Source organism: Capsicum annuum, chromosome 2 (genome assembly GCF_002878395.1).
Source record: "Capsicum annuum cultivar UCD-10X-F1 chromosome 2, UCD10Xv1.1, whole genome shotgun sequence".
Lineage (NCBI taxonomy): Eukaryota > Viridiplantae > Streptophyta > Magnoliopsida > Solanales > Solanaceae > Capsicum > Capsicum annuum.
Genome location: NC_061112.1, coordinates 152,212,878 through 152,223,712, shown reverse-complemented (window position 1 = coordinate 152,223,712; position 10,835 = coordinate 152,212,878). Strand labels below are relative to the sequence as shown.

At 31.0% G+C, this 10,835-nt stretch overlaps 1 protein-coding gene across 2 annotated transcripts; it reads right to left on the bottom strand.

Moving 5' to 3' along the window:
* Positions 1 to 4,580: 4,580 nt before the first annotated feature.
* LOC107860656 (shaggy-related protein kinase epsilon) lies at positions 4,581 to 10,581 on the bottom strand. 2 transcript variants are annotated; one of them, XM_016706086.2, is made up of 13 exons: positions 10,372 to 10,581; positions 9,143 to 9,342; positions 8,962 to 9,054; positions 8,203 to 8,262; positions 7,795 to 8,067; positions 6,734 to 6,805; positions 6,605 to 6,661; positions 5,722 to 5,862; positions 5,571 to 5,621; positions 5,403 to 5,498; positions 5,221 to 5,304; positions 4,949 to 5,051; positions 4,581 to 4,852 (listed from the first exon to the last, which is right to left on the bottom strand). In XM_016706086.2, the coding sequence occupies exons 2-13, from the start codon at positions 9,260 to 9,262 to the stop codon at positions 4,770 to 4,772; spliced, it is 1,233 nt and encodes a 410-aa protein (XP_016561572.1). In that variant the 5' UTR covers positions 9,263 to 9,342; positions 10,372 to 10,581; the 3' UTR covers positions 4,581 to 4,769. The 2 variants fall into 2 exon arrangements, with proteins under 2 accessions (XP_016561572.1, XP_047263553.1); XM_047407597.1 differs by having other exon boundaries at positions 5,168 to 5,304; positions 10,372 to 10,525.
* Positions 10,582 to 10,835: the final 254 nt, after the last annotated feature.

The following is a 10,835-nucleotide window of genomic DNA, read 5'->3' as shown; positions in this document are numbered from 1 at the left end:
TTAATAACTGAAAAATAATAAAGTCATACCATCAACATCCTATACTTCAAAAAAATGCATATCAAACACAATATTATTGTGGAATGGGAGACCATTTAAGATTGGTCTCCCGCTCCACCATGATTTCTTATTTTTATTTTTATATCAATTATCAAATCAGTAACACTTTTTATTTATCTCCTATATCGTACCATCATATGTAACAACAAACTCACCAATTTTTTGTTTCGTTCGAGGTCTTTAATTTTGTATCCTTATTTAAATCAATCATATTTTTCAGAGGTTCGTAACATAATAAGTATTTCGACACCGATAAGTACTTCGTCCATCGACAACACTAACTAGCAATTTATATGATACAAAATACGTATACTGTTCAATTAGATGTGAAGAAAAAAGAGAGATCTTTTTTGAGTCATATTATTACATTTAGAAAATGTAAAGAAACGTCGAACTGCTAGATCGACAAAAGAAATAGTATAATAAAAAATATTGAGTGATTACCTGTAGATTAATATAATCAAATAAAATAATGTCAAACAGTAGGTATAAAAACTTGCTAGCTCTATTGAACTATTGATTTAATTTGGATCTTGAAATGTCTATGCGTGGTGATATTGAGATTTGGAAGAACCATTCGTATTCATTAAATTTGTTCCTTGTTCCGGTATAACTTTATATCAGATATGGGAGTTGCTGTGATTCGCTATGTTGTTTCATTTTATTAATAGACCATTATAGAGGAGGTATATGGTATTATCATAAATAGTATATATACTCGTGCGATGTGCAGGTGATATTAAAGTATTATTTTTAATTGTTATAGTTTTTTTCAAAACATGCTAAATCATACTATCTTTTAAAAAATTTAACTACTATATTATTTCTCAATGAAATGCCTTCACGCCCCACCCTCCACCTACACCATCAGAGACACACCTAATCTTTGTATATAAATATAAACATATAAATGTAAAAAAAAAAATTGTGTTTCATATTTTTTTTACTATATTATTCATAATTTAAATATATTATATTATTAATATTATTTTGTTTTTATTTTAAAATTTTATTATATAATTCACATATCTCCGATTTAAATTTATGAATAGTAATATTTGTATGATCTAATTAGTTTAATATATTCTTACAATTTGCTCTTACTCTTGTCTACTGTATTTTTATTACTTTATTTTTGTCTAATTTATTAAATTGGGTTTTGTGTGTAATAGCATAAGCATTCTTTTTCCTTATCTCAAAATATTAGTTATACATAACAAGATAAAATTTAAAATAAAACCCTACTAAATATATTTTTTTATATAAATATACTCTTAAAGAAGTAAATAATATTCATGTATATATTGCGACACTAATCATTGCCTAAATTTTATAAAATTATTTTAAATTAATTATTGTAATAGCATATTTTGTGTAGAATAACATAACTTCAACAAAATAAAAAATTAAGGCAAAGGAAAAAAAAAGAACATACATTACTGATTAATTCATTACAAATTACTTGCTTTTAAGTTGAAAGTATTGTTAGATTGTTAAAAAAGTTCATTACAATTCTTAAAATTTGTCCCCCACCCTACACTTCAATATGTGTATATTTTGTACACAATTACTTTATTTTTGTCTTGTTGACTTTACATTAATTTTTTAGTTGTGTGTGTCTTACATGTATAAGTATTTCGAATTTTCTTATCGCTTATTTCAAATATATAGAATAAAACAAAAAATAAATCATATTAAATACGTTTATTTATATGTAAACATACTCTAAAAGAAGTAAAAACAATCTGAAATTAGTGCTATGCTTGTTGATTTTTTGTTCTTGGATTCATATCAATGTATGTTGTTTTGGGTAGATCGCTTGTAATATTATTTTGTGGTAGCATTTTTCTATTACTATATGTTATATTGTGTTTGTCTTGAGCTGAGGATTTATCGAAAACCACCAATCTATCTAACCACCGAGGTAATGATATGAATTATGTACACATTATCCTTTCCAGATCTCACTATGTGAGAATAGACTGTTTATACTGTTGAAATTCAAAAGGTCACATTCTTCTATATGCTATAATTCTTTTGTTAGAAATAGTTCGCTTATAAATAAAAATGTATATTTGAAAAAACAGGACACTAATATCATATTTATCCTTATTTCATTTTATGATATATTTGTACATAATATCATATTTATCCTTATTTTATTTTATGATATAGTTGTACATTAATGTTAAATATAATGCTACAAAGTTGTTTATAAAATTGTCTTGGAGTTGTTTATTCAAATTTAAGATATTGTTTGCTTCAATCGCTCTATCCACAATTACATGTTATTGGTAATATAAAATTTAATGTAGATTATGCTGCAGCGATATCATCAAACAAATACAATATATATAGTCCTTAATATTCAAAGTATGATAATTATTATTCATGAATCATACATAATGGATTATTAATTATTATTATTATTATTATTATTATCATTATTATTACGATTATTATCTGTAAAAATTTGCATGCTCATAAATTTCTATCACCAAATTTTACTTTAGACATGATTATCTTAGTGGAACTCTTATTCTTATTTTTAAACACCTAATGACAATTGAACAGTGAGCCTGTTATCATCTTGTATAAGGCTTTCGCCAGTTTCATCATGTCCTATGATGAGGTTTAAAATTTTTTTTATTAATTTATTATCATGCACATTGATCACAAATTAATTCAAAAGTATTTACATGCGTATGTACATATAACGAATCAAGAAAGTAGTCTGAAGATTCTAATAAGTAATATACTTTCAACTTTCATATGGAGTACATAAATTCTAAATTAAACAACATGCAAAATATGAAGTAAATATCTCCCAAACTACTTATGACTAATTGAAAATACACAATAGATAATACTTTATATATATGTGTGTGTTAATTTTATATTCAAGTTGTCTTTTGATACTCTTAGAATGTCCATGTGATCTTTTATGCTGAGTTTTCTTGTATATATGGAGAAAAGATATCTTCAAGAAATCAAATCGATTTTTATGCACAAAAAATTATGCGAGTTTGTATACCTCTATTTTATTAGAGTCTAAGTTCAGTGTACCGTCAGTGCATAAAATATTCTACATGATCAGTTAATTTGACCTGTTATTGCGGGTTACCCAATTATTTTCATAAAAATTAAAAAAGAAAAAATTAAGTAACCTGCAATAGCAAGTCAAGTTTACCTGAAAGTGTAGAATGTTTTGTACACTGATGATATACAAAACTTAAATTCATTTTATTATTCTCGAGTAGATGCATGTAAATCGTCAAAAACAAAGTCAATAATTCTACTAAATACGAATAGTGAACGAAAAGAATTTAAAATCAATTAAACAACTTTAAAGACACAAAAGAGCTTTAGACATGATATAATGTAAAGCAGTGAGCCTTGCCATCAGAGAATAAGGATAATGTATAAGTTATTATTGTATGACATCACTGTTTATATAATGAAAGACAATTAAAAGGAGGGCATTAAATTATTATTTTTATATATAAATATACTCCAAAAGAAGTAAAAAATAATCACCGTAATAGGTCATGAATATGTTATAAATATAGGATTACAAGATTCTGATGGTTGTGGGAACATCATTACAACCATTTTGTATACAAATCTACAATATATTTAAAAAAAAAAAAACTGTTTTGGAGAGAGGGAATGAAAGTAGATAGGAAGAAGTGGTTTTCAAATCTTCACCCATTAAGTGTTTGGTTTGATTTTTTATTTGATGTCTAATTTGATATATCAAATTCGACTGAAATTTTTTTGTGAATTTACAATTTTTTGTGATTTTTTTAATTTTATTTTTTAGTGAATTAACATTTATTTTAAATAAGAATATTTATTTTTAATTAGTAATTATTTGGACTTATTTTTTTCATTATTTTTAAAAATTGTAATTAGTTTGGAATTTTAAAAAATATTAAATTGATAAGATTTTAAAAAATATATTATTAATGTGCATGTCAAGAATTTTTTTTATTTTTTTATTTTTTAATATGTAATTTATATAGGAGTAATTAATGTGCAGATTCGTTTATATAGATTTTTTCTTTTTTAATAATTATGTTTAATATTTAATTATTATTAATGTGCATGTTAACAAAAAAATTTATTTATTTTTTATTTTTTAATGTGTAATTTATATAGGAGTAATTAATGTGAAGATTAATTAATCTATATATATATATATTCTTTTTTAGTAATTATGTTTCATATTTAATTATTATTTTTTAAATAGGATTTTTATAGTGTTGACACTTGTCACTTTTGCCTCTCTTATTATATATTGATAGATTTGAGTACAGAAATAATTAATATAAAATGGTGTGAGAATATCCATGGCAATCTATAAGTTACAGTTCGAAATGGTATATGACAGATGGAATATAACATACGTTATGACAGTTTTCATTTTACGAAATTTACGTGACCAAAGTATTTGCGGGAACGAGAGTGATAAGACTCAACTAAAATACGCATACAAGAACAAAATTTTAGACAACGAATAAGGGTAAATTTCACGATACATTACTATATTTAGAAATGAAGTACAGGGGCAAAAATAGCAGATTACATAATGCTAGAAGTGGTATATACTGGATTAATGGAGATGTCAAAAGGTTTACCTAATTCTCTGGTCAATATATTACAGAATAAATAGAGTGATAACAAATAGGATCTCAAAATCTTACAGACTAGAGCCCAAGGAATGGACACTGTTTTTTAGCATGTTCTGGTAACAGTTTGTTTAAGAGTTCTGAAGACGCTCCTTTCAGCTCTGCAAATGATATTATCTCATTATAATAAAAACAACAACATGAAGGGAAAACAGTAAGTCAATTTCTAAAACTGGAGGAGAAGATAACAGTCGAACCTTGAGGCCTGAAGTTGAACAGTGGTGGCAATGGACGACCATTAGGAAGACGAGCATTGGGGTCACGGAGTTCATCAAAGAAAGTGTGAGCAAGAGCTTCCAACTACAAAGGAATCACATAAAAACATGATATACTAAATTTCCTCGCTCAAATGTACGTTTGCTGCTTTAAATTTGATGGAATTTTCAGTAAGTACTACTACTTTCTTTTGCTCTCACATGTGTTTGCAACCAAGGAAAAAGAAAATTGAGCGAGAACTTGTTGCACTCACCGCGCTGCACCTCAGATTTGGAGAATACTGGAGAAGCCTTGACACAAGATCCACAACTTCAGGAGGTATCCGCTTGTGAAAAATCTGTATAATGCAGGATTCGACCATGAGTGTGCATGCCATACAATGCATCAGAAAATATAATATATCTTCTATATAGGAACATGACTCAAGATTCTTACCTTGTGCCAGGGATGAGCTTTGATTTGCGGGAACTTGAACTCGGAGTAATTTGGATTCATACATTTGATTTCTTCACGCGTTGGTGTTCCAAGAACCTAAAGAGAACATTTTGATTTATTGAATTGCACAAACAAAAGATCACAAATTTGAATCAATTAGATGGATACCTTGATTATTTCGACGAGCTGATCTACACCACTCTCACCAGGAAAGAGGGGCTACAGGTTTTGGAAGAGAAAAGATTAGCATGAAACAATCAATTTTTATGACATTTTTCCTGTCTCAAAATAAAGGATTGAACTCCACAGGAAATATAACCTGGCCAAGGAGCAGCTCAGCTAGGACACAGCCCACAGACCATATGTCAATTGCATTGGTGTACTCGGTTGCTCCAAATATTAGTTCAGGAGCACGATAATAGCGTGAACAGATATATGAAATATTTGGCTCGCCTTTGACCTGTTAGGATGACCGAAATAGGAGCATGAACTATCAAAATAAGATCACTAGGTAAGACTAAGCCAATCCTTCCACGGACCAAACATGCATGGAAGACAAATAAAGTCAAGAAAGGAATCAAAGTAATGTTAATTTCAGCTAAATTCCTTTTACATATTGTTGAGCTATGAAAGGTACTTGTTCATCAGTTCTTTTGATTTGATAAATCCCAACAAGCAAAAGATGGAACTCACAAGAACATCTTTAGCCCAATAAATAGAAAGAAGAGATCATATAATATTCTGGAACACTTTCATTTCCTGAATTTTCCGAGGATGGACATAATATAATATAATATCATACAACTTCCTCTAGTTCTTGTAACATATTGTAAATGTGACATAGATATGACGATGCATAACCACAAGTGTGTACTGAATCATCAAACTAAACATGACGCAACTGTATTTAGCATCCAGTTAAACTCATTTTAAGAAATCCTCTTCCGCAGGCACAACTTCGAGTGATGCCATTAACTACATACAGTTATAGCATGCATCACATGTTTGGAAAAAAGAATAAATAGAATATTTGTGTTCCAAATAAGTCAATCAAAAGATCACATCTACTCCAAAACTTCGGAATGGCAAGAAGCTGAAAGAGAAAGTCCAACTTAGGCCTCAGGCTAGAGAAGTAATATCAACTTAGGCCTCAGGCTAGAGAAGTAATATCAGGAATTTCACAAGCTATCAAAAAAAATTACCAGGACTTTTGCACTCCCAAAATCACAAAGCTTAAGCTGATGTGTGTGGGGATTGACCTGCCATAGCAAATTGCAGCAGTCAATATCACAATGTTTTTAGTTGATTGAGTTTAAGCTTCAAGTACAAACCAGTAAATTCTGAGGTTTGATGTCCCTGTGGCAGACTCCAATCCCATGAATGTAAGCCAAAGCTCTAAACATCTGTACAGGAACATTATCAATCAAATATAGGTTGCAACAAAGATATGCTACCCAAAATTTTACTCAGTGCCAGATAAGTGAAACAACACTAAATATTATTATCTTTAACAACTATTACTACAACAGACACTTGTTATTTTAAGATATTACAATCATGGAAGAACCTTTACCACTGCACATGAGGTCTGCGGTTTAGACAAATATTATCATCTTTAACAATTATTACTACAACGGAGAGCTTGCTATTTTAAGATAATACAATTATGGAAGAACCTTTACCACTGCACATGAGATCAACGGCTTAGGGCACAACCTAGGGTTGCATGTAGGACCAAAGGATTGGAAAGGGACGCGCACTAACATCAAAAAAACAATTAATATCACATTAAATGGTATACGAAAAAATGATATAGCCACAGGGGAGAGTTAGTCAAACCTCCTCCATATGTAGTTAAGCCGAAACTAAATGTATCTTCCTTTAATTTACAAAATTAAATGATACATCTCCAATCCGATAATCAAGAACAAGTAATTGATTTTGAAGATTATTTTACTGAAATACTCTTCTCATTTATTAATTATCCATTTTGACAATGAGATAAGTACTATCGTGTGTTCCAAAAATGGCAAAGAACACTAATTGGGTAGAGTTATTGGCTCCCAGTATCAAAGATAACCTTCTATATTATTTCTCGTTATTTATTCATGGAGTATTAGCCTATTAGGTACCTTATAACTTGAAGAAAATTTGTACTAGTGTTGACATCGAAGAGACTAGCATTGACATAATATTTTGATAAGGGATGCAGAATTTACACTTTTTACATACACCATAACAATTTGAAGACAGTGAAGGGAATTAAAGGCAAAGGATGTCTCCATAACAACTTGAGGCACACGAGAGTAGGCAACATCCGTGCAATTCACCCTATGTTCATTTGTTTCTATGTATAATGAGAGAAACTTGCACATGTACTCAAATAGAATACCTGATATGAGTACAGTTTGACATATGTCATAGGCATTCGTTGGTTTGCTTTGCTGTAATGTCTTAAAACACGGTAGACAGTTTCAGGTACAAATTCTAGAACCAAATTTAAATAGAGCTCATCCTTTTCTGTGGTTGAAAAGAAGCAGTGATTCAGTGAAACAATGCTAGGATGATCAAGAAGTCGCATAGTCTGCAATTCTCGATTCTTGTATCTCTTGTCCTGCAGGACCTTTTTTATTGCCACAGTTTCTCCTGTTTCAAGGCATTTGGCCTGCAATAAAGCTTCAAAATCAGTGACAATTGATTTAGTGAAGCGGGTATGTCGCTATTACTTTTTTTCCAGCCCCCCGTGATACAACATTCTTGATATGGCAGTGAACATCTGTGACATATTAACAACTTATACCTGGAATACAATTCCAAAGGAACCCTGTCCAACAACTCGCTCTGCCATGTAACTTATGGTCTGAATGTCAAAGAGAACATTAGCAAAAAAGCTTTAACCCAAAAAACCAAAAACTAAAAGAGGCAAAATACTTGGTACTCGAATATAAAACATATACTAAGTTAATAAAGGAGGATAAAACAATGACATGAGGTAAAACCTCGGAATATATCTTTCTTTCAATTGTCTAAATTACATCACAAGTTAAAGGAAAGATAATACGAAAATCAATATAATCTAACCTTTAGATTTCCAAAGCCAAAAAAAACTGATATAGAAAAGATCTAAAACAAAAGGGCAGCCAGTTGCACTAAAGCTACCGTTATGCGCGGTGTCCGGGGAAGGGCCCCACCACAAGGGTGTATTGTACGCAGCCTTACCTTGCATTTCTGCCAGAGGCTGTTTTCAAGGTTTGAACCCGTGACCTCCTGGTCACATGGCAACAACTTTACAAGTTACTCCAAGGCTCCCCTTCCCTCCCCTTCCCTTTCTGATATAGAAAAGATCTACTCATTTAAATCAATTATCAGCCGTAGTTTTTACTGATTCCAAAACCAAAATGAAACTAATGCAAAGGAAGTTATTCATGAAAACCATATAAGAACATGAAAATTCTTATCCTTTGGGTTTGTTAGTAATTGGTACATGCACAACAATAAAAGATTAGGTACAACTGTAAATAACGTTTTCGAGGTTGAATCGAATGATTGAGAATGTCACCTGCTTTGGCTGACCATTTTTTCCCCCAATAGTCGTCACAATGATGTGACCTGTTTCAGTTCCATTTCCATCCACAACAGCTGCTTCCATTTCCTATCAGGATATCACAGTGAGACTTGCAAAGAGTAGACAAGGAAAAATAAATCAGACAAAGAGTATGCATCCTATTTTCAAGAATAACCTTTTCTCCTTTGTCATTTTTGATCTTCATTCCACTTATTTCTTTAGGGAGGTTTTCAATACGGATGGCATCAGTTATTGGATTGCCACCTGCTGAAGGTATTATACTGCCAGAAGCCATATCACTAAATTACAAATAAACTTGCTAATTGGACTGATAACTGGTTACAGCTCAAACGATCTTTGCCAGCTTCTCAAAACCTGAATCATGAAGATACATTAATTAGACAGGACACAAGCGACCATACAAACATTCAATGTTATGTCAGAACAAATCAAAGAATAACATTGACCTTTATTGACCCAAGCAGAACTCCAGCTACTGATGTTAACATATTGAAGGCATGCTACTGTTATCCCTTAACAAGAAAAAATAAAAAGGCATGCTACCGCTATCTTCACATAATTAATGTCCTTGTGACATATCACATATCTATGATAACAAGGTAGAACTCTCACATATAAAACATTTATGAAACCATTAATTGATACAAAGCCTCTTTTAACGTTTTGATAGGAGAGGTGACTAAGTCAAACAAAGCTACACAAGGTTTCACATAAAATCTCTGACAATTATCCACAGGCAATTAAGAGAAGTTCAGTGCTGGTTGCAAGCATGAAGCAGTATGACATATTGAGTTTCAAAAGTTATGTTCATCCTGAAACGCCTCGCTTACTTCAGAAACGCGCTTAAGTACTCAAATCAGTCATGTGAGAACTCCTATACGTTAAAAAACCTCTCTAGTTCATCATAAACCCTCCGAAATTTAACTATACGAAGAAAACCTAGCTTTCCACGAAATTGCAGCCTACATTTTAACTTAGAGCCTTCTATGGAAGCAACTAAAATCCTACATTTCAACCACTAAAATGCATGAGATCAACTATGAACGCGTTGACACAAACATATATATGATCGTTGCATCAACCGAATTTCTATGGCGTAAGTTCCCTATAATATGATCAGCAAGAGGCCAATGAAACAAAATGACAAAAGCAACTTTGTAAGTCCACAATCAACTTAGCAAGGACAGGGAAAATAGAAATTCAAACCAAATCAAACTAAAGTGACAAGTTACAAAACTGACGAAGCTGTTATCTGATGCACTTTCCAAAATACAAATTTATTATATTTAAAAGGTGGCATAGTAAAATTGTTACTTTTATAACGTGTCAATTGAATACCGCACAAGTAAAAATGAAGAAACGAGTATAATATGAGATATGTACCTGCAGCGGAGAACTAAATTGCTCGTATCGGCAACGGAAAATTCTGATCGAAACAAACAATCAAACAACAAAACCCTGAGGAGGTAAGAAGAAGAAGAAGAAGAAAATGGCAAGTGAAAATGGTGCTGAGCGGACCCCAACGAATTTTATCCATTTTAGTTGATTGGAGTTTTGGGTGTATGACGTCGCCACGTGGAAGCTTCTGGTTGAAACTTAGTAGGCTTACGTCATTATGTTGACTGGTATTAATTCTATTCCTAGCGAAGAATCTGTGTGCTCTACAACTCCACGTAAGCGGATTATTTTAACGGAGTTTCATAAGGTGTACGGTCATTCTGTATACCAAAAAATAGTTCTGTAAATATATTTGGCATTTTGACACGATTGACATAAAAATTACTGTTTTGTAGGTATTTTCGTGATTAATTTATTAATTAAAAGTGGATTAATAATTTTACAAATTT

Coding starts and splice junctions, on each gene's coding strand:
- LOC107860656 (XM_016706086.2), bottom strand. CDS start 9,262: ATGGCTTCTGGCAGTATAATACCTTCAGCAGGTGGCAATCCAATAACT. Junction 6,806..7,794: donor TCAAACTGTACTCATATCAG/GTATTCTATTTG, acceptor GTTCCTGTACAG/ATGTTTAGAGCTTTGGCTTA. Junction 5,052..5,220: donor CAAATCTGAGGTGCAGCGCG/GTGAGTGCAACA, acceptor ATTCCTTTGTAG/TTGGAAGCTCTTGCTCACAC.